The sequence below is a fragment of the Odontesthes bonariensis genome, chromosome 8, assembly GCF_027942865.1.
Source record: "Odontesthes bonariensis isolate fOdoBon6 chromosome 8, fOdoBon6.hap1, whole genome shotgun sequence".
Lineage (NCBI taxonomy): Eukaryota > Metazoa > Chordata > Actinopteri > Atheriniformes > Atherinopsidae > Odontesthes > Odontesthes bonariensis.
This window is the reverse complement of record NC_134513.1, coordinates 16,634,314-16,656,380: the sequence shown is the minus strand read 5'-3', so window position 1 is coordinate 16,656,380 and position 22,067 is coordinate 16,634,314. Positions and strand designations below refer to the sequence as shown.

General features: G+C 41.2%; 1 protein-coding gene across 6 annotated transcripts in view; it reads left to right on the top strand.

The window, feature by feature from the left end:
- The window catches only part of sbf1 (SET binding factor 1), a 68,569-nt gene that overhangs the window by 25,415 nt on the left and 21,087 nt on the right, over positions 1 to 22,067 (top strand). For 2 of the 6 annotated variants that reach the window (XM_075471943.1, XM_075471940.1), the window contains exons 6-23: positions 593 to 670; positions 3,727 to 3,756; positions 5,847 to 5,952; positions 7,213 to 7,345; positions 7,487 to 7,595; positions 9,792 to 9,905; positions 15,116 to 15,193; positions 15,530 to 15,643; positions 15,730 to 15,858; positions 16,409 to 16,507; positions 16,630 to 16,837; positions 17,984 to 18,096; positions 18,353 to 18,502; positions 18,656 to 18,724; positions 19,730 to 19,891; positions 20,020 to 20,279; positions 21,607 to 21,779; positions 21,862 to 21,935. In XM_075471943.1, coding sequence (XP_075328058.1) covers positions 593 to 670; positions 3,727 to 3,756; positions 5,847 to 5,952; positions 7,213 to 7,345; positions 7,487 to 7,595; positions 9,792 to 9,905; positions 15,116 to 15,193; positions 15,530 to 15,643; positions 15,730 to 15,858; positions 16,409 to 16,507; positions 16,630 to 16,837; positions 17,984 to 18,096; positions 18,353 to 18,502; positions 18,656 to 18,724; positions 19,730 to 19,891; positions 20,020 to 20,279; positions 21,607 to 21,779; positions 21,862 to 21,935 — 2,199 coding nt within the window. The remainder of the gene's footprint in view (positions 1 to 592; positions 671 to 3,726; positions 3,757 to 5,846; positions 5,953 to 7,212; positions 7,346 to 7,486; positions 7,596 to 9,791; positions 9,906 to 15,115; positions 15,194 to 15,529; positions 15,644 to 15,729; positions 15,859 to 16,408; positions 16,508 to 16,629; positions 16,838 to 17,983; positions 18,097 to 18,352; positions 18,503 to 18,655; positions 18,725 to 19,729; positions 19,892 to 20,019; positions 20,280 to 21,606; positions 21,780 to 21,861; positions 21,936 to 22,067) is intronic. The other 4 variants (XM_075471941.1, XM_075471944.1, XM_075471942.1 and 1 more) reach the window with 4 other exon arrangements.

Here is a 22,067-nt window from a genome sequence, read left to right as displayed (position 1 = left end):
CAGTCTTATTGTAATTTAGCCAATAATCCGATCCTTTCAGTGCCATGTAAACCCCAGTGACTGTCATAGAGAGCCCAGTTTGATGTCCTTCTAAAAACGTGTAGGCATATGAATATTTTTGGTGACGTGGGAGACACCAATTGCAGAGTTTTGTGAAACAGAGTGACACTAACAGATACAGAAAAAATCGCCACATCCAGTTTTTCAAGCAATGTTGTCCATGGATGAGAAGAACAATTCTTCCTGTTTTTAAAAGCCGATAATCGTAACAAATATTTTTATGTTTTTTTTTTTTCCCCACCTGACATGTCATTTCTGACACACGATATTTGCACTTGGGGCATGCTTGGTTGTGGGATATTTGTCCTTTTTCTTTTAAAGGGTAAATCTTCTTTCTGTTTTGTAATCAGTTATTTTCAAGTAGGGTAAACTAAGGTTTCCAATAACTGACTCGCGGTGCACGCGCAGTAGGAACTGTCTATTTTCTCTGAATCCACGTCAGCTGAACCCCTCCACTTTGGTTTCCAGATGTTGTAACCAATGTGTGTGATTTATGTGCACCCTACTGTACACTGGCTCCTTTGTGTTACAGATAGACGAGTCCCCAGTTTGTAGTTTAGACAAAGTTCCCCAGGCCCTGGCCTGTGACTGGCTGCTGGCCTGTCTCCAGGTAACTTTCCTGTTCTGCAAGCTTCACCAATCAACGGCCGGCTCGATGTTATTGATTCTGTTAATCAAACAGACGGGCAATGTTGTTTTTTTTTTTTCTTTCTTTCGGTTAATGTGTTCTTACATTCATTTCAAATCATGATTTATGGGTTTCAGCTGTGTTTGATCGGCTTTTTTGTGTACTTTGTGATCAAACAGTCTCCAGACGATTGTGCCAATCATTTTTGGACGTTTAATTTTTCTTTAATTCTCTCTGTTGTGTTTTTCACTAACTTGATTTGCTTCAGCTGTCGGTAAGCCTTTAAGAACACTACTAAAATTCAAGCTGTTTCCTTACTCTAAAGCCCAATAGATTCGGTTGCTGTGCAGGTTGTAGTTCAGTTGCTCGGTGAACATATGGGATGGCAGATGGCTTCCTGCCGGGCAGCACAGCGCAGCATCTGAATGAGAGAATCAGATCTAATCGGTATTAGCACACATGCAGACCCAAACAGCGAAGCTAATGCTCAACTCTTTCCCAGACTCACACATATGTGTGAACACCATTACTTATTAGTTCACAGGCCAAACCTATTTTTAGTCCTGAAGGGACCCATCATGAAAGTGTTAGTACAGATTCTGTCTTGTCAAGAGCAAACAGTTTTAGGCTCTCGTGTTTTAAGAGGAGGGAAGCGCAACTGCAAAGAGTTAACAGACACACTCGCACACATTCCTGTGAGCATTTAATCGCACGGACCTTCTGTCACCGTCACTGAGTGTCTGTCACGATCACAAGCGTGTTTGTTTCACATCAGCCTGTGCTCAAACCACGCACAGGGTTGAATGCACAAACGGGACGGCGCGATCTCGTTGCCTTGGGCCGGTTTTTGGGGAAGCTCGGGTTCCGTGCGATTTTGGGTCAAACAGACGTGTGCATGCGCAGGACCAGGGCTCTAGACTCACTTTTTGCACTGGTTGCACTATTGTGCCTAACTTTTTTTCTTAGGTGCACCAGCACAAAAGTTAGGTGCACCCAAATTTTCAACCGCATTGCATTTAACACTACAGTTTTACAGGTTCATTTTTTTTTTTTTTTTATTATTTTATTTATTTATTTTTTAAATCTGTGTCCATATAGGCAATATTGACATGTAAATTGTTAACTAGCAATCTGGTCAAAATAAAGTTCTTTATTTGAAGCACAATTCTGCAAACTTACTGAACTTAACTTACTACTTACTGAAACTTACTGGAAAAGTGTTGGTGGTTAAAGTGCTTCACTGGCCTGAAATTTAAATTTAAAACATCTCAAGATAAATTAAATGAAAAGAAAATATAAATTAAAATGGGAAGTGTTTTAAGAGCTTCAAACTGAACATCTCATAGCTCAAAGTCTTATGGACTATCCTCCATTGCAGTCACATGCCCCTCGGATGATTGGTTTAGACCACAGTATGGGTCTAATGTGTGTCTGTTGTTGAACCACAGGGAGACTTTCAGAGTCGCGTAGACTTTTTTTTTTTTTTTTTTTTTCCCTCGAACGGGTGGTTGTAACGGTGCGACCTCAGATTTTTGTCACACCATTGAGAAAATAGGCGACCACTCTAGAGCCCTGAGGACCTGTTTTGGTTCAAGTCGGCGCAACCGTGCAGAAGATCTTTAACCAGTTTTCTGACTGTTATTAGCCGGAATAAAGATGGAAATTAACTGCAACCGGACTGCTTCGTTAGGGCAATCCCCCACTATCTGTAGCCGCATTTCCATTCTCTGTTGTGGGGCCAAACTGTCGCATCAACGTCCAGTCTTGTTTATTATTTAATTACTTTACTAATTGGTTTACATGACCTGAAGTACTCTTATTTATCGAGGAATGGTGACCTCTCAAATGCATAATGGCATGGTGACTTTGTGGTTTGCAAGACCACCCCTAACATAAAACTATATTTTTTTGTGCATACTGTGTGGTCCAGGTCCCTTTGAACAATACATTTTAGCCACACAATCTACATGCTGCCCTTCTGATCTTCTTGTGTGTGTGTGTGTGTGTGTGTGTGTGTGTGTGTGTGTGTGTGTGTGTGTGAGAGAGAGAGAGAAAGTGTGCATGTGTGTGTGTGTGTGGCAGTGTCAGATTTTTTTTATTTATTCATTTATTTTTATTTTTTTCGTTGACTTCTGTTTACTCTGGAGCAAAGTCAAACGCTCATCAATTAGGAACCGAGCTGTTACGGGAAGAATGGGAATTCCAACATCAAGAGCTTCTCGACTCTGTCACACTGCCGGTTGCTCTGACTGGAAGTTTTTAGAAAAACACAACTGAGAGCAAAACCCGCCTTAAAACTGAAAGTTGCACAAGTCATTCTGCTGGAGGTCATTGGCACGTTCTCTGAAGATACGCACGTTTCTTCTTAACATGGCGTGTAGCTTGTGAACTCAAGTTTTTTTTTTTTTACCTCTCAGGTTTGTTATTGCGGTGCCAATCGAGTTTCAGGCTGGAAGGTGACTCCTGTGCAGGAAGTCTGTTGTTACCAGTATCGATTCTAGTACCTGTTATGGTTTAAAAAAAAATTTAAGAAGTTCAACTGTGGTCAGATGATTCCAGTTTTGGACTTAATAATACCTAAGCTTTAGAAATTCCCTTAACAGCCCAGTGCTACTGTTACACTGATTCCAAAACCATGCGATGATATGAGAGGATGCAGCTTCTTTAGTGACTTTAAGGTTGGAAAGAAAAGAAATCTGCTTCTTTTCCTCTCCGTTACTTTCCTGTAAAGTTATATTTGGACACGCCGTAATTGTTCTTGTTACTGTGCAGCTCAATGCCAAATGCCAGCTTTACTTTGTTTTGCATGTGTGTCTCAAATGTGATGTTGCACTCATCTTATATTTTTAGTCATCATCTGACAGTTCATGTTTATGACGTTTGTGCAGCTTATTTGTTTTGCCATGCTGATACACGATTGTCGTGCTCTTGTCAAGTTTGGGTATTCTGTGCCCTTACTCCTATTGTTTCTAACCTGTGTCTTATCCACGCGTGCGTGTTTGTGTGTGCGTATGCGTCTCCGATGGTTGCTTGCGTAGCCGGGCCCAGAAGAGAGAGACGAGAGTTTGGTACGCCGGCCCGACTTCACCCCCCATCTTCCACTTGGAACCAATCAGCCCTCGGCTTTCTCAGCTTCCTTTTCTCCACCCATTTCCTGCAGTCGGTCCATGCACACACCTCCTGTTGCAGGAGAATGAATCAAAATGCTTTTTACGTGGACTCAATATGTGACCAACAACTGATCTTACCCGCAGCTTGAGCCTCTCATGATAACAGAGCCAGCTGATCGTCATAGATTTGCTTCTTTAGCGCAACACCAGTCGCTCTGATGAGGAAATGACACGGAAACTACTAAAAGTCATCAGTTTAAGCATCATACAAGAAGACGAGGCGACAGATATTCAGTTTTCCTTGCATCTTAAAGAAAATGCACGTGGAATGATCTCAATTGCAGTGTATCATCTGGCCAGTGATCAAGCATAGACTTTGTGTTAGCACTTATTTGACAACCTTTTTGTCAGTTTAAGCACTCAAACAAGTAGCAAAAGTAATAGTCTCGTAGTGGAAACATTGATCTGTAATTTATTCTCCGAGGCCGGCTGAAAAACACTTTCAGACATATCATTGCGTTGTTGCTGAAGCTACACTTGGAACCCCAAAACACGCCCGATATCAGATGTTGGATCACAGCATTGAATTGCTAACGGCTTGCCTGTCTGTGGCTACCTGCATTATCGCTGCTGCTGTAGAGAGCATGAGATAGTAGCGCATCTTTTTTTTTCGCCTCCTCGGCCGCAGGTAAACGGGGAACTTTATTTTTTCTTCTGTGTTCATTTTCAATCAATTCATGAGCCCAAAACAATTAGGTGTGTACAAAAATATCTTCCCCACAGTATGGTGTGCTCAATAGAAATGTCAAACCCAGCTTCAATCCCTAGTTGTACTTTGTTAGTTTGTTTTAGTCTATTGATTCGTTTGCAGCCTTGATAATCTGTTTCAGTGCCCGGATTTCCTTGCTATCTAAACAACACCTAAGCGCCATTTATTGGCTTTCCTAAGAGCTCGAATAAAGGCAAATAGACTTGTGTCATCCGAAAAGCCTCCTCAGTTCAAACTCCAATGTGTTAGTGGTTGCGATCGGCCTGGGGACAAGAGTTGAAGCTGAATCGTAGGTGCTGGTAGGGGTGATACCTGAGACCACCCCCTATGTTCTAAGATGTGACTTTAAGCCTCTTTGACTCCTCTCTCAAACCATCAGTCTTCTCTGTCCAGAATTTTAACTTTTCGTCCCCAGTTACGGTTAGGGTTAGGGTAAGGTTAGGTTAGGTTACGGTTAGGATAAGGGTTAGGGTTAGGGTTAAGAGTGTCCCTTCTCCTTTATATGGACCTGAGCTGCTTGAGACCCGACTTGACTTCAACTTCTAGTTTAGAACTGAGGAAGCCTTTCAGACGAGAGGTAAAACATCTGCAAGACCTAAGAATGAGAAGCCCAGTTGCCCTTATTCAAGCTCTTAGGATTACCGTGACCCGGATGCCTGAGAATCTACGCCAACATTTATTGGCTTTGTCTTCCGTCCGAGGCACAGGAGAATTCCAGATCTGCAAAAAAAAATCCGTTTGGTTGTCTGCAGTTGAGGACACGGATGTGTAAAGACAATCAGAGATTTTAAAGCCTTTAACAGTTTGAGATAAAGATGGCAGTTTTTGCATTTTGTCCCAGGACGCATCTGAGAGTGAATGACACAGAGTCCCTCAGATCAGTCCCTTTTTTTTTTTTTTTTTTTTTTTAAATATCCAGCTGCAAGTGGAAAATTCTCAGCGCATGACACCTGCCATGTCTTAGGGATTTCTTTCGACCGTCAAGGCTTTTTGTCGTGGTGCTGCTGGTGATTTTGCAGTAAGGTCGTTGGCATGGAGCCCTTTGCCGCCTCATTCACACCCTGATTAGCTGGAATGGCTTGGGTTTATTTGTCATGTACCTGCTAAGCTTCTGGGATTCTCCATCTCTCTCTGTCTCTGACTCACGCTGCTGTCTGGACATGCACAACTGTGATTAAACCACGCCGCCAAACCCTTATCTCTGGAAAAAAAAGCACATTTTCTCTCCGGTTTTCTCACCCCCACCCTTTGTCAATGCTTCTTTTCTCTTACTCTGTAGAGGACTATAACATTAGGTGCTGGCGACCGGCAAGTTATCCAGACTCCCATCAATGACTCCCTTCCTGTCAGCGGCAGCAGCGTGGCCCAGCTCTTCAGGCAGCTTGGTACGGGCAAACATGACACTGACATCACATTTTTTTCATTTTGCTGCTCCCCCCCCGATGTTTCAATGCCGTTGGACCACACAATCACGGGTGATCCAAACATCAGGGAGATGCATGTGACATTGAAAGTGCAACACACAGAGCAATATGAAAAAAACTAACTGTTACATTATTACAGTTACATGGTAAGAATAGCAAACAATGTATTCTTTTTCAGTATCTGCCCAGTCTGTTTTTTTTTCTTTACAAACAAACATAAATAAAACAAAAAAACAAAACTACAGTCCAGCAACAACATACACATCAAGCCAGACAAAAACACAACACCCTGGGAAATCTACATTGCATACATATCCTGTACCTGGAAAAAAAAAGAGGTAGGTAGTGTCATCCTTATATATCCAGCAGTTGGGCTAGGAATGCGCCCCATACTTCATTAAATAGATCTTCCCTGCCAGCCACTCTATAGGTGACACGCTCATAGCTTGCCATTGAGCTTAGAGCCTCTATCCACTCCTTAAAAGTGGACAAGATGGGAGATTTCCAGTGGCGTAAAGTTATTTATCCTGCACCCTGTTATCATAGCTAAACGACACCATGATTTTCAGCGTTTTGACATTTGAATATTATTTGGGAGCAGTCCCAAAAGACACAATGAAGGGTTTTTGGTCAAGTGCGTTGTATTTCAGATTTAAAAAGACAAAAAAAAAACAAAAAAAAAACAAGTGACAAATGGAATAATCTGCTTTTTCCATTAAATCCAGACAGATTTGAATGGTTGGCAAAAAAATTCTTCTCAGTCCACTGTGAAGACCTGTGCATGCTACTGTCTGTAGAATGAATATATCAAGTGGAACAAAAGCAATGGTTTAGCCCTGTGGTAAACGGCGTGCTTCATTGGAACATTATGAATACTTTAGTGAGTTAGCTTCTCGTCTTAGTTACTCTTTAATGTATACAGATGGCAGTTGTAGTCTGGGGACATTGTAAACCAGTGTTAATTTAAGTTAACACCTAACTGAAAGGCTGCCGTTATCAGTGAGTCATTTTGCTGAGTAGTTTACGGCTTCTTCCCGTAGATCAACCCAAATGACTGTACAACTGTGTAAAATGTCTTATTTTTTATTTTATTTTTTTAAATTCGAGCATTTGTTTATGATGCATTTCATGTGACAAAGTTCGGATCTTTTTCTTTTGTGGTGCCCGGCTTCGCCCCGCTACCAGCCACGATCACAGGTCTGCTCTTTGTCCCTTCCTCAGGTATCATCAACGTGCTGTATCTGTTCTGCGCCGCCCTGACGGAGCACAAGATCCTGTTCCTGTCCAGCAGCTACCAGAGACTAACCGACGCCTGTCGAGGGCTGCTGGCCATAATGTTTCCCCTCAAATACAGGTGTGCAGCCACCCCCTCGGGGTCCCCCTCGAAGCTCGCTGTCTATATACGTTTTTTGATAGTAAAGTAAAAGCTTTTTCTAATGTAGCTGACATCGGTTTGTGTATTTTTTTTCCCCTTCTTGTTTTGCTGTCTTCTCAGTTTTACGTACGTTCCCATCCTGCCGGGAAAACTACTAGAGGTCCTGAGCACTCCCACCCCCTTCATCATTGGCGTCAACTCGTTTTTCCGCTCGGAGACGCAAGAACTGGTGGGTTCTTACTGCAGTGGGAAAAATCCCAAATCAAACTCGGCTAGTCTCGCTTGTTTTAAGGAAAAAAACTGGAGTCAACAAAGTGTTGAACGAGGAGCGTGAGGCGATCGGTGTGCTCACGTGTGCAGTTGTATGCAGAATTTATTGGTTAAAAGTAAACACAGCAGACAGACATTAAAGTGAAAAACTCATTCGAATTGCTACTTTATGTTCGGGTGTGCCCGGATTTTTTCTTACAACAGTACAGATAAAAATTTTTTTTTTTTAAAAAAAAGCCTCATGGAGTACGTTGTCTGTCATTGGCCAGAGACTTGCGGGTCATTGTTTTTCCTGTTCAATTCCTGGTGGGTTGTTATAGTTCTACTTAAAGAAAAACAGTGTCTGAACTGTGACTGTAAGCTTTTCCTCCGTTTTGTTTGTCCTGTTTTCCTGTTTCATAGTAGAAGGAAGTAGAAACGTCCGGAGTCCAGCTCTGTCTTCAGCCTTTACATTGAGATAACCGTCACCCTCTCTTAGTCTTTCAAACCGGATTATTATTATTCCACTGGCCGTGAAGAAATCCTCTACATATGCAACTTTTGGAATAAAGGACGAAATCTACGCTCTGTTTTTCATGCAAAAATACAACCGAGGCTAAAGCGAGCTTCAGATATCTGATTTCCTGAGTTCATTATCTTCTAATAATAGAAAAACACAGTGCAAGGGTTTTATTTTGATAGGACGGTTGGATAACTGGAGAATCCCGTTGGCTGAACTTTGAACACTTTTCTTTTTTTGCACGAGGTAAAAACTTACCGTATTATAGTCACCTACGTGTTGAATGAAGCATTTGATATCATCGTCTATCATGTCTATTAAATTAGAATCAAATGAATCGAATCTTTTTTCTTTTTTTTTATATTAAATAACCCCTAATGCTGGACAGGACAAGGGGTTAAAAAAAAAGAATGAAGCATTTGATTCTAATTTAATAGACATGATAGACGATGTTATTTTCTTTAAACGTTGCGGTGGATGTTTTTTTGTTTGTTTTAGGAGGCTGTTTCCTACAATGATGAGGTTTTTTTTAATGCTTTTTACACAAACGTTTTGGTCTGAATGGGCTGAGAAGGCAGGTGGAAGAGATTTTTCAGCATAGGAATAGAAAGAAGACCGAAACGCACTTTTTTTTTTCAGTGTCTGTATGTGCAAGTAATGTGTGCAAATTCACACTACTTTCCCGGACACGACTTTTAAATGGCACTGTTCCTCATTCAATGGGCGATTATTGGCAGTGGTTTCTGAAAGTTACGAGACCGCTTTGGAAAAGAAAATCGAGCCGAGATGCAGCCTGAAGCATTTGACAACACGCTCAGCTTGAGGACTCCACAGGGTCTGCACTTTGTCAGCGATAAACGAGTAGCATCGTTGGGGAATCCCAACTCTGTTCTGTGTGCGAGATGGAACACTGCAGCTGCTCTCCAGCTGGAGGATGGAAATTCAATCCGTGTGCAAAGTCATAGCAATCTCAGTGTTTAAAGGTGAATCTTTTGTTTGACCTGGATCGGACAGGGGACCCTCTTATGCGCTGACATGGGTTTTTCATTACAGATGAGTAGGTTTTCGTGTCAACTCTTTGTGACCCGTAAAATTACCCCCGCTGCTATTTAGCTGCCCCGGCTAACCTTTTTCAGATTAGTAAGATTACTAACACAATGCTCTTTACAAATCTTCCTCAGATAAATCATGCCGGTATAATTGCAAATAATTAGGCTCTTAATCTCACGATCAAAGAAATAATAATATGCAGGCTGTCTTATTAAGGCCTGTTGAGAGTGTAATGAGCACTCCTGTTCAATGTGTGCATCGTGGTGAATAGCAGCCGGAGCTGATGGAGCCATTATCTCCTCTTACAACAAGATGCTGTGTTTTTATCCATCAGCTTCCCAGCAATTATCAATGTACAAGAAACCATCGGGGTCAGAGGCTATCATCTGGGGCAGCCATTCTGTCTGTCTGCTGTGACATACTGTATGAGCATTTTTTTAATTTTTTTTTTTATGGTGAACATGTTGCAATGAGCATCTGCGCAGAGAGACGACTTTTCTTCATCTCTGCTCTTTGTCTGCGTTTTAAATCGCTGCTGTGGTTTTAGTCAACAATTCTCGAAACGTCAATGAATTGTGGTTTCCGTTTTTTTTTTTTTTTTTTCAGTTGGACGTAATCATCGCAGACCTGGACGGAGGCACCATTACCATCCCCGAATGCGTGCACATTTCCCTGCTGCCCGAGCCTCTACTACAGCAGATCCAGACTGCACTCTCCATGGTAAGAGCTGCAACCGTAACGCCGTACACATCCAGATTGTTTAAAACTACTCATCGATACAATACAGGGGGAAGTCTCATCGACAGGGTGTGGGCGGTTTCCACTAAGCAAGTATTTCTTTATGAGATGCCAGAAAGGTCCTCATGGATCAGTGTTCCTTTTGATCAAACCAAATCAAATTTATTTATATAGCACATTTCATGTACAAAACCATTCAAAGTGCTTGACATAAAATAAAAGCATTGCAGCAGGGAGTGTAAGAAGCATTAAAAAGACATAAAAGAATATAAAGAGAAACAAATAAAATCATTTAAATGAATTTAAAAACAAACAACAGTCCAGATAAATTAAAAGATATCATGCAGATTTCATGCAGAGACACATGAGAACAGAAATGTCTTTAACCTGGATTTAAAAATGTCTCCATTTGGTGAAAGTTTAATCTCCACTGGCAGTTTGTTCCACTTGTTTGCAGCATAACAGCTAAATGCTGCTTCTCCATGTTTAGTCTGGACTCTGGACTGGACCAGCTGACCTGAGTCCTTGGATCTAAGAGCTCTGCTGGGTTTATATTCTCTGAACATATCACAGATGTAGCTAAAAATAAAGATTTTAAAACTGCTGTGATGTGTTCAGATCTCTTAGTCCGGGTTAAAACTCTAGCAGCAGCGTTCTGGATGAGCTGCAGATGTTTAATGCTCTTTTTGGGAAGTCCAGTTAAAAGAGCATTACAGTAATGGAGTCTACTGGTGATGAATGCATGGATGAGTTTCTCCTGGTCTGTTTGGGAGAGGAAACCTTTAATTCTGTTGATGTTTCTGAGGTGGTAAAAAGCTGCCTTGGTGACAGCTTTGATGTGGCTGCTGAAAGTCAGATCTGAGTCTATCAACACTCCATTTATAATTGATGTATTTGCATCATTTTGTTTTGAACTAAGTTGAAGTGCAGCCATTTTTCTTTTTCTATCGTTTTTTTTTTTTTTTTTAGATCCTGTAGAAAATGAATTGGGGTTAAAGCTCCTCTCAAGCTTCTTTCTGTTCCTTTACTTGGAGCACGTGTTGAGTTCAGTAAAGAAATATTTTTGCTGTATTTTGTAGCACAGTAGGTGCATTTACCACGTGGAAGAGAGCTGTTATGTAATTATTTAGTGCTTCTCATTTGTTTTGATGACCATATCACCCTAAGACTTGCTTTGTTGGTGTCTTCCTATCATCTCTTTGTAATACCTCTTCCAGTATTTCCAATGCCAGCCCATTCTGAGAAATGTTTCTTTTATCTACTTGAGTGTGTAAAGAAATCATTTCCTGCTTCCTTATTCTCTTAATGATATCTGGAGAATGCTTGAAATGTGTTCCCGTTTCCCTTTGTTGGCGCTATTTACTGTGCTTGTTAATGCATGATTGCACTATAGAACAGTGGAATTTATCACTGCGTCATTATGCTAAGCATCTTGGGTGCGTGGATTTTAAAGGGAGGCGTTGCAGGAAATGACAGCCAATTCGTCAAGAATTTACTAGATCTACCACGCGACCTGTAGGTAAATTTGCATTCCACTCTGCCAACTAACGTGCGCTAGACAAACTCTTACTGGTTTTATTGTGTGATTGCATCAAGTGTTTGTTATAGAATTATACAGCGGTAATAAAACCCCATTCACATGCTTGGCGTTGTTCCCGTGTTGAGAAATCAAAGACGCACGTGATGAGGACATTGTCAACACTGATAAGGACGAAGACGACTCCCCCGAAATCAATGGGGAAACGTGAGCCACTCAACCGTCACAGGGAAACGACACAACAGAATACGATCTGAAAACTTTTATAACGGGGACTAAATTTGTTTTTTGCAAGAACAGAATATGTTCGTGATACCCGCAGCATCGCCCGTAGAAATGTAAGGATCTCACAACTCTGACATGAGAATTACTCGTTAGTAATAGCCCGTATTAAAGTAGATTAAAGTTGCTTGTGTTTTTAACATGTTCTTCTGCTCATTCTTGATATGGGCACCCCACCGCAGTTGGCTCTTTTTCCCTTGTTTCACGCTTGTTTACTTTACATGGAAATATTGCTATTTTTTTAAATTTTTTTTATTATTATTATTTATTTTTTATTTATTTTATTTTTTTCCACAAAAGTGACAAAGATCGCTGTGGATCCCATCTTTGGTTATTAAATTGGTGCTCTCTGACCATTTTGGAAACCCCTATGTGTGTGGTTTAGTGTCGGCAGATCTCATCCAGCCATCCAGATTATGGCACAGCAAAAATATCTGCCATTGTTTCTCAGGCGAGAAAATAATAAATGGATAAAAGAAACATTTGTATGTGATTTTGTTTATGGATTTAGTTTTTTCTCCTGTCATTAATGCCTTCTCCACCTGGACTTTATATAGTCCACCTGTCAAATCTCTGATACACCAGACCTTTAAACTGTATTCTTAAGTATTTTTCATTGTTGTACTTATACATTTACTCTTGTCAAAGAATTTGAACACTTCTACTACTACTATGAGGGGATTTTGAGTGGTCAACAGGGTTAGAAAAATGCTGTAAAAATTCATTCATTTGCCTCTTCTGTAGCCCTGTCAGATTGCTGATAATGCGATTCCAGTCACGCACATGTAAAAGAGGGTGATTTATTTGACTTGATTATTGTCTTTGTACAAAAAAAAAAGAAAATGGTTAAAGATTAACAAACTTTTGGAGCGAGCCAACCGGTTTTCCCTCCGCCGATTGCGCAGGAATGGATTTTTTTTTTTTTGGGGCTGTCGTCATGTCACTGAGGCAGAGGGTAGGATGTGTTTATTTGGGAGAGCCTGAAGTTTGCATTCTCATCTTAGATGTGGTGTTTTTGGTGCTGTGAAAAGTCCGATTTTCTTTTTTCTTTTTTTTCTTTGCAGGGATCTTCCCACGGACAATTGCACTTATTTATTGAAATCGATCCTGAGATCACTTTAACTCGGAAAAACAGTAAAAAAGTTACAGCTGCAGTAAAGTCAACATTTTTTTGGATTGAATGCCTGTTTTGTTTGATCTGCAAAGTTGTGATGCGTCATTTTATTTCACGAATAGCAATCTTAGAGTTTAGATTAGCAGTCAATGTCCCATTTAAAATATTCAACTGTCAGGATAATCGGTTCAGATCATGAAAGCTGACAATTGATGACACTGCTGCTCATTATTCTATACTGGGCAGTTCCAGTCATATCAAATCATCAAATTGCCAGCATATTTTCTGTGTTAAAGTATCCACAAACAAAACACTGAACTTGGACCCATTGACTCGGGTCATCTGCCAAATTCCTAAGATTGTCGACGCGTCTTACCAAAAAAAAAAAAAAAAATTATGAAATTTGAGGATGGTCCTACTTGTTTTCGTGTTTCTGTGAGTGTCTGCCCTGTGTGTTTTATGACTTGTAACCTGGAGAATTGTTGTGCGTCGTGGTCCTTTATCTTTAGCAGTGTGTCAAAGAGAAGCTCACACAAGATTCTAAAAATGAAAGATATTGATTCTGATCGGACAGGTTGCGAAACAAACTGACCCAAACTAAGCTCAACCAGCTCACAGATCAGGTCGGACTGACCTCCCACTGAACTGTGACATAAGAGCAGATCATAGCGAAGCTGGAAATCTGATCGGTTTATGCTGCAGGGCTTTCGTTTGTTAGATTGCCTGGTTTGGACTAAATTTGGAGTAAGGATGCCTTGGTAAAAAAAAAAAAAAAAGTCATTTATATTGTTGGTTTTACAGTTTTAGTTGTTGGTCTGCCTCTTTTGAAATTGGCCATACAGCTTTGTGCTACCATGCTGTCACCCTGAAAACACGTTATGAGAAAAAATGTCAGTATCTAAACTGAGAGCTCACCCTACCACACACAGAAAATTGAGCCCCCACTACCACACACACACACACACACTAAACTACTTGATTTTTTTAAATTTAATTCTCAGAAACTTAAGTTTCCTTCATCTGTAGTTTGACTGGCCCAGTTCAGGAAAACATAGCACCACAGATCGGGGTAACGTGACGTCAAAGCGGCAGATAATAGACGAGTCAAAAATTATTTCGTAACACTTCTTAGACTCACCTTTGGTAAGTTCCTTTGTGTTTTAAGTTTTTAGAACCGTGGCCTCACGAGATCCCTTTCACTCGTGTTTGCAACTTTGTTTTTTGTGATTGTGGGTTCCATTGTCATGCCATTGATAGTACTTTCAATGGGCCTTCTCACATATGGCTTTCAAGCTGGAATTCCAACTTCTCATGTGCAGACAATGCAGCATGATTTTAAGTCGGTCGTCACCTCAGACATCCAAATATGTACTCTCAAGCACAGAAAAGGTGCTTTTACTCTTTCTTTTTTAAATTTTTTTTTATTTTTTTATTATTACACTTTCCTTTAAGCCAGAAATGATGAGCTTTGTATGTGAAAAATCGTTATTTTCTTTATAGTGATCAAATTTGGGCATATTTTTAAATGTTTTTTGATCACCCCAAATTAATAGACTTTAATAGAACTTTTAATTTATTATGTGTATATATATGTGTTGACTGTATACATATATTTTTTTATTAGGGCTGGGCGAGTTAACTTGTTATTATCGCGTTAAGCAAGTCATTCAAGGAAACAGACAGTGGAGCGAGGCTTCTACATAAAAACTACAGAAAGATGCTGATGTTAAAAGTGTGTTTGCACAACAAATGTTTTGGCACTTTCATTCATATGGCAGCACATTTAAAATAAAACTAAATGCTAAAAGCTATACACTACTTTTGAATTAATTTTGGGATTTTGCGTACAAATGCGATTAATCGTGATTAATCAGGGAAATCATGTGATTAAAAGTTTTAATCGTTGCCCAGCCCTATTTTTTTTTTTTATAGATGCTTACCAGAACAGCAATAGAAATACAGTACACCACAGAAATGTCCAGTTTAAACAAGACATAACACTTGACAGAAAATAAAAGATTTATGATGCAGATTATGAAATACACACTCCGAAATATCTTGTAGATTACTACTGTACTCCCCCAAGCAGTCATTCTTCAATTTGCAATACAGTGAATACAATGAAAATCCAAAGTTTCTTTTGGAATATTTTTCGGTCTGAGACTCTGGTCTTGACTCAGCTGGAAGCAGAACGGCAGAAGGGCAGGGAGACGTGGTCGCTCCTGATTTATGACGCCTTTGTGCTTTTCGCTGTTGCAGATTTTGGATCCAGAGCTGGAATTCGCCGATCATGCCTTCCCCCCACAGTCTCTGCAACCCTCTGCACTCAAAATCCAGGCAAGAAAGATGCACTTTGTAGTAATATTCCACAATTGCATAATGTTGTAACATCCTTCAGTATTTCAAAGAGATTTCTATCCCTGTTTATGTATTTATTTTGGGATAAAAATAGGAGTCAGTTTACAGGAAGTGAGAGTCCCCTACTTGGACGTTATCTGAGGGCGACTGGCATCGTTACGTTCCACTTTGGAATGTTGTGATAATTTTAAAACCGTTACCTACATTTGAAACAAGATCTCAACAAAATGCTTCGTTTTTTTCCCGCTTATGCTATTGATTTTATGCACCAGTCCCTATAGAAGTCAGGAATATTAAAGACTCTGTGTGTTTCAGGATAAGGAGATCCGAGGAGTCTTCCTGTGGCTGTTTGCCCGGCTTTTCCAGGGCTACCGCTGGTGTTTACATATTATCCGCATTCATCCGGAACCTGTGATCCGTTTCCATAAGGTATGCAAACCGCATCTAGAATTGGACACGAATTATGTGAAAGTTGACCGTGTAAGATGACGTTTCTCCTGACGTGGTTTCCACAGGCGGCCTTCCTGGGCCAGAGGGCGCTGACGGAGGACGACTTCCTCATGAAGGTGTTGGACGGCATGGCGTTTGCAGGTTTCGTGTCGGAGAGGGGTCCTCCCTACAGGGCCACAGACTTGTTCGACGATGTGAGTCCTTCAGCACAAAATGCACCAGCTCAATATATTTCTTCGCGGAGACTTTTACGTTAAAGGCGGTGGCACAGTTTTTCAGACATCTGAAACACTGGTGTCTGTGTTTATCTACCAAGGGCTGGTTCAATTTTGATGAAAAAAAGACTAAAATCTCTTGATGTTTTCCTGTTAGTTTAATGAGTTGGAATCAGGTCTAGTATAAAGTAATGATAGTTGTGTTAACTTTTGAGACCTTTACCAAACATTTATTGTTTTGAATGCTAAAACCTGGATTATTTGCTCGCGTTTCCACAACTCATTGTTGGCAGGAAAACCGCCTGAACACGTTTCAGTCGCACGCAGGATTTGGAATGGATTCATATGCAGTTGTTTTATGTTTTTTTTAGGAAATCTACAAGGTTTTGATGCATCTAAGAATAAATTAAAACAAGGATTTTTCTTTATTTACTATCAATTCAGAGTCATAATTATCTATTGAGAAATTCATTGACTTATCAAGGGAGCTCTAAAGTTGACACATGCTCACTTTGTCCTGTTTCCACAGCTGGTAGCCAACCAGGTGGAGCGGATACGACAAGAGGAGACGTGTCCACAGAAAGTCATGAGCCATGTCAAGGAGCTGGCGGAGCAGCTGTTCAAAAATGTATGTTCTCTGACAAAATCAATAACAGATGCGGTTTATCCAGGATTATATATGCCTATCTTATTGTTTTTTTTGTTTGTTTTTTCCCCCCTTATCTCATCACTTACTATCCCTCCCTCCAGGAGAATCCCTACCCCGCTGTGGCCATGCACAAAGTCCAGCGACCGTCAGAAAGCAGCCAGAACTCCACACAGAATCAGACCATCTTTCCAGGTCTGGATGAGGTTGCGGTGCAGCTTTTCATCGATCACGCTGCTGCCAAACTCAAGAGTGCACCTCCTGTGGTCAAGGTGGAGCTCAAGAGCATGGTGCCATCCGGACCACCACTAGGTGAGCCACAGAACGGAGGAAGGCAGCCAGAAAGTAAGCTGCAGCTTCTGGATCAACACAACTACAAAGGACTGCGGTGCTTTTACTATTAAGTAGGGCTGGGCGAGTTAACTAGTTATTATCGCGTGAACTCGTTAATTATTTAACACTGATAAATATTTTATCGCGCAGTAACGCAGGTTTCTTTTTCTTTTTTTATATAATATTTTGGGGCTTTTGTGCCTTTTAATGGCTAGAGAAGTTCAGAGAGACAGGAAGCAGGGGTCAGAGAGAGGGGGAACGACACGCAGCACAGGACTCGAAACGGGGCCAGCTGCAACGAGGACTATTGCCTCTTGTACATGGAGCGCCTGCTCAACCCACTACGCCCCCGTTTTATTATTTATTTTATTATTTTAAAAGTCTGTTGCTGTCTGCTGCGGAACCGGAAAAGAAAGTAATCGGCGGATCCACCAAACATGGAGAAGGGTATGGAACTTTAACTCGGCCATTTTCATTTTCAAGTTCTTCCAGACGGTGGAGTCAACAGAACCAAAGTCATCTGTAAACGCTGCCAAGTTGAATGGTCTTCTCACCGTAGTAGTTCCAGTCTAAAATATCACTTAAAGGCAAAACACACAACTGATAGCAGCAAGTCATTCAAGGAAACAGACAGTGGAGCGAGGCTTCTACATAAAAACTACAGAAAGATGCTGATGTTAAAAGTGTGTTTGCACAACAAATGTTATGGAACTTTCATTCATATGGCAGCACATTTAAAATATAGCTAAATGCTAAAAGCTATACGCTACTTTTGAATTCCTTTTTGGATTTTGCGTACAAATGCGATTAATCGTGATTAATCAGGGAAATCATGTGATTAATTAGATTAAAAATTTTAATCGTTGCCCAGCCCTACTATTAAAGTGTCAATCGCTGAAACAGTGTGCAGTTAGATGCAATTAGTGGTTGAAACAGAAGGTCAGAAAACACTTGTTAAAAGTTTGGCTGGACTGGATGTCACTGCTAAGTTGGCAAAGCCATTCAACACTACTTCAGGGTGAACTTTTCACTTCAGGCCGCCTCACAGTGTGCGTTTAATGGGGACGAGTCCAGGCGTGACAGTGATGAACGAGTCTGACACCCTTTTTTTAATGTCTTCCGCAGGAGACATCGTGGACAGGAATGGCAACGTGATGGCCAACAGCGCTCGCAGGCTGGAGGTGGTCAGGAACTGCATCACATACATCTTTGAGAACAAAATGCTGGAGGCCAAGAAAGTAAGAGAGAGCCACATTACTGCATGGCCAAGCTGGAGTCTCTTACCTTTCCGCTTTTCAGTTTTCAGGATTTAATCTTTCCTGCAAAACATACCGTTATGTTATAATGTATATAGTTACAACCTCAAGTTTGATCTTTTTCTGTTATTCTGTTGCACTCCTACTTATTTAACTTTTCTGCTCCGAATTCTTCTCTACTTTTCTGCTCGATTTGTTCGTTTTTGTGACGCAAACGTTGTTTGCTTTTTGCGTCCAGCTGATGCCAGCTGTTCTGCGGGCGTTGAAAGGTCGGGCAGCCCGAGTGTGCTTGACCCAGGAGCTCAATCAGCACGTCCTCCAGAACCGGGCTGTTCTGGATGACCAGCAGTTCGACTACGTGGTGCGCATGATGAACTGCACCTTACAGGTGAGCTCGCTTGCAAAAACGCTCGCGAACCGTCAAAAGGTCGAAGCGAACAAAGAGTCAAAACTGTAATTGATCTGTTCTGGATACAAGTTTTTTTGTTTTTTTTCTTCTGTGCTTTGCAAGGATATTAATGGCTCATTCGTTGCTTTTCAGGATTGTTCACATATTGATGAACACGGTATTGCAGCTGCACTTCTTCCCCTGGTCACAGCTTTCTGCCGAGTAAGTTTTCAATTCATTTTTATTTATATAGCGCCAAATACAACAAATGTCATCTCAAGGCACTTAAATAATAAAGTCCAATTCAAGCCAATTGGAATTCAATTCATTGTAATCATAATTATTTATAAAATAATCCAATTCATTCATATAGAGCCAATTCAAAAACTATTTCCTAGCTAAGGAAACCAACAGATTGCACCGAAACTTGTCTTCAGTCCAATCTCCGGTCCTGAGCGTGCCTGAGGCGACTGTGGAAAGGAACCAGCCCAATAATAAAGAATTACAGTAGTCCAATCTTGAAGAAACAAATGCATGGAGCAGTTTTTCTGCATCACTCTGAGACCGGATGTTCTGGATTTTAACAATATTACGAAGATGAAAGAAAGCAGTCCTAGAAACCTGTTTTATATGCGAGTCAAATGATAAATTCTGGTCAAAAATAACTCCAAGGTTCCTCACTGTAGAACTAGAAGCCAAGAAAACACCATCTAGAGTAACTATATAGGTAGACAATTTCTCCCTAGAGCGCTCGGGTCCAAAAGATAACAACTTCAGTTTTGTCTGAATTTAGAAGCAGACAGTTCTGAGTCATCCAGGTCTTTATGTCTTTTCAATTCAATTCATTTTTATTTATATAGCGCCAAATACAACAAATTTCATCTCAAGGCACTTGGATAATAAAGTCCAATTCTTTAAGACATGCTTGTAGTCTGACCAACCTATTGGGTTCATCTGGTTTTATGGATAAGTACAGCTGAGTATCATCAGCATAGCAATGATAACCGGCATTATGAAAGCCGCCCAGTATTCCACAAAAAATGCACTTGAGTTATAATGAATCACTTAGTAGGAGGAAATCTGAGGCGGGAGCTGTCGGTTTGATGTTTGTGTGTGTTGTCTTTGACGAGGCTCCTCAGAATGTCCTCCATAGAACGTTGAATCTTGAGAAAATCAATGTAGCTCATCTCCTTCATAAAACAATCTGTCTTTATCTTTTTCTGACAGAAACTGGGTGCAGGCATCACTCAGTTTGCTTACAGCTGTGTACAGGAGCACATGGTGTGGACCACCATGCAGTTCTGGGAGGCCATGTTCTACAGCGATGTCCAGAACCACATTAAGGCTCTGTACCTGGAAACGGAGGACGGCGATCAGCAGGGCAACTTGGTGAGCTCCAACACTGCATTCACTGTTTGAATGAAAATGTTTCCCATGGTTAAAGTCTAGTTCCTGGTGTGGATACAGTCCCATTCGTCTCAGTCGTTCTTCATTCTTTGATCTGCTGCCTGGAACAGCAGGACGAGTCGGGGAGCAGAAGGGAAATCGGCGCCCTGGAGCTCGCGTCGGAGCAGAACCGGCTGTGGCCGACGCTCAGCAAGGAAATGCAGATGGAGCGCGTGCAGAAGGAGGAGAGCACAGTGTTCAGCCAGGCCATCCACTACGCCAACAGGATGAGCTACCTGCTGCTGCCCCTGGACACCAGCAAGAACCGGCTACTGCGGAGTTCGGGGCTCGGGGACGTGGAGAGCGTCAGCAACAGCTACGTCACAAACAGGTAGTCAGAATGACAACGTCATTAAGCAGGTGCTGCTACAGCCACAGCACAATGTTGCACCAGTTTCTCTAGAATTCATAAAAGGAGGAATTGGTGTTAATGTGTCACAGCCAGATGCAGCAATCATGGCGTGCTTGCACTGTTGGTAAATAATCAATCAAATCAAAATAAAGTAGGGCTGGGCAAGTTAACTCGTTATTATCGCATTAACGTGTTTATTATTTAACGCCGATAAATATTTTATCGCGCATTAACGCAGGTTTTATTATTTATTTTATTTTGTAAAAGTCTGTTGCTCACAGGCTTTTATTTCGTAAAAGTCTGTAGCTGTCTGCTGCGGAACCGGAAAAGAAAGTAATCGGCGGATCCACCAAACATGGAGAAGGGTACGGAACTTTTACTCGGCCATTTTCATTTTAAAGTTCTTCCAGACGGCAGAGTCGACAGAACCAAAGTCATCTGTAAACACTGCCAATATGCCGCCCATTGATTGGATGCGAGACTCCGGTCCTTTTCACAGATGTTTATTAACGCCACATCAGCACCGTAGAACTAAATGTTCGAGTAAACAAAGTAAAAGACGACATTAGTTGTTGTAATCATTCAAGAAATAGCATTCTTAGCATTATCGCTGGTACCAATAAATAATCAAAGTAATACTGGCCACTTTAGCCTGCTTCTCATTCCCCAGAGACAATCTTCACGGTCAAAGCTAGGATTCTTTAACTTATACTTCTCCTCTGCATCACATTCACACAGTTACAGCAAACACCACGAAGCATCAAACTAGCAGGTAACATCACCGCTACAGGTGCTCCTCGGTCTCTGTGTGAAGCTCACGGAGCTAACTGGCGCTACTTCCTGTTTTACTTGTTTCAACATAAAAGCACGTATTTCAAAATAAATGTAAAAAAAACTCCTGCATTTACAGCCAAGTTGAATTATCACCGTAGTAGTTCCAGTCTGAAATATCACTTAAAGGCAAAACACACAACTGATAGCAGCAAGTCATTCAAGGAAACAGACAGTGGAGCGAGGCTTCTACATAAAAACTACAGAAAGATGCTGATGTTAAAAGTGTGTTTGCACAACAAATGTTATGGCACTTTCATTTATATGGCAGCACATTTAAAATAAAACTAAATGCTAAAAGCTACACACTACTTTTGAATTTATTTTTGGACTTTGCGTACAAATGCGATTAATCGTGATTAATCAGGGAAATCATGTGATTGATTAGATTAAACATTTTAATCGTTGCCCAGCCCTAAAATAAAGACAAAACTTGGGGCAAATTTTCAAAAGCAGGGTGCTTCTTGTCTTGCAGTATTGCAGGCAGCATGGCGGAGAGCTACGACACAGAGAGCGGCTTCGAAGACGCGGAGAGCTCGGATGTGGCCAATTCGGTGGTGCGCTTCATCAACCGCTTTGTAGATAAAGTTTGTAACGAGAGCGGCGTGACAAATGAGCACCTGAAAGCCCTCCACTCAATGATACCAGGTACGGTGTCGCAGCCACTGATTTCTGCTTGGACCATCGGAAGCATCGCAGCAAACCTAATGGAAAAAAAATGTCTTTGCAGATATTGTCCAGATGCACATTGAGACGTTAGACGCAGTCCACAGGGAGAGTAAGAGGCTGCCTCCGATCCAAAAGGTAACCAATTCCTATTTTTACGTGCCACTGGAAAAAGGCCATGCAGAACCCCAGCCAGCCCCGCCCACTCCCCTCTCCACCAATCCCTACAGCTCAGGCTCACAGTGTCACAACAGGTACGTCTGTCCCCCC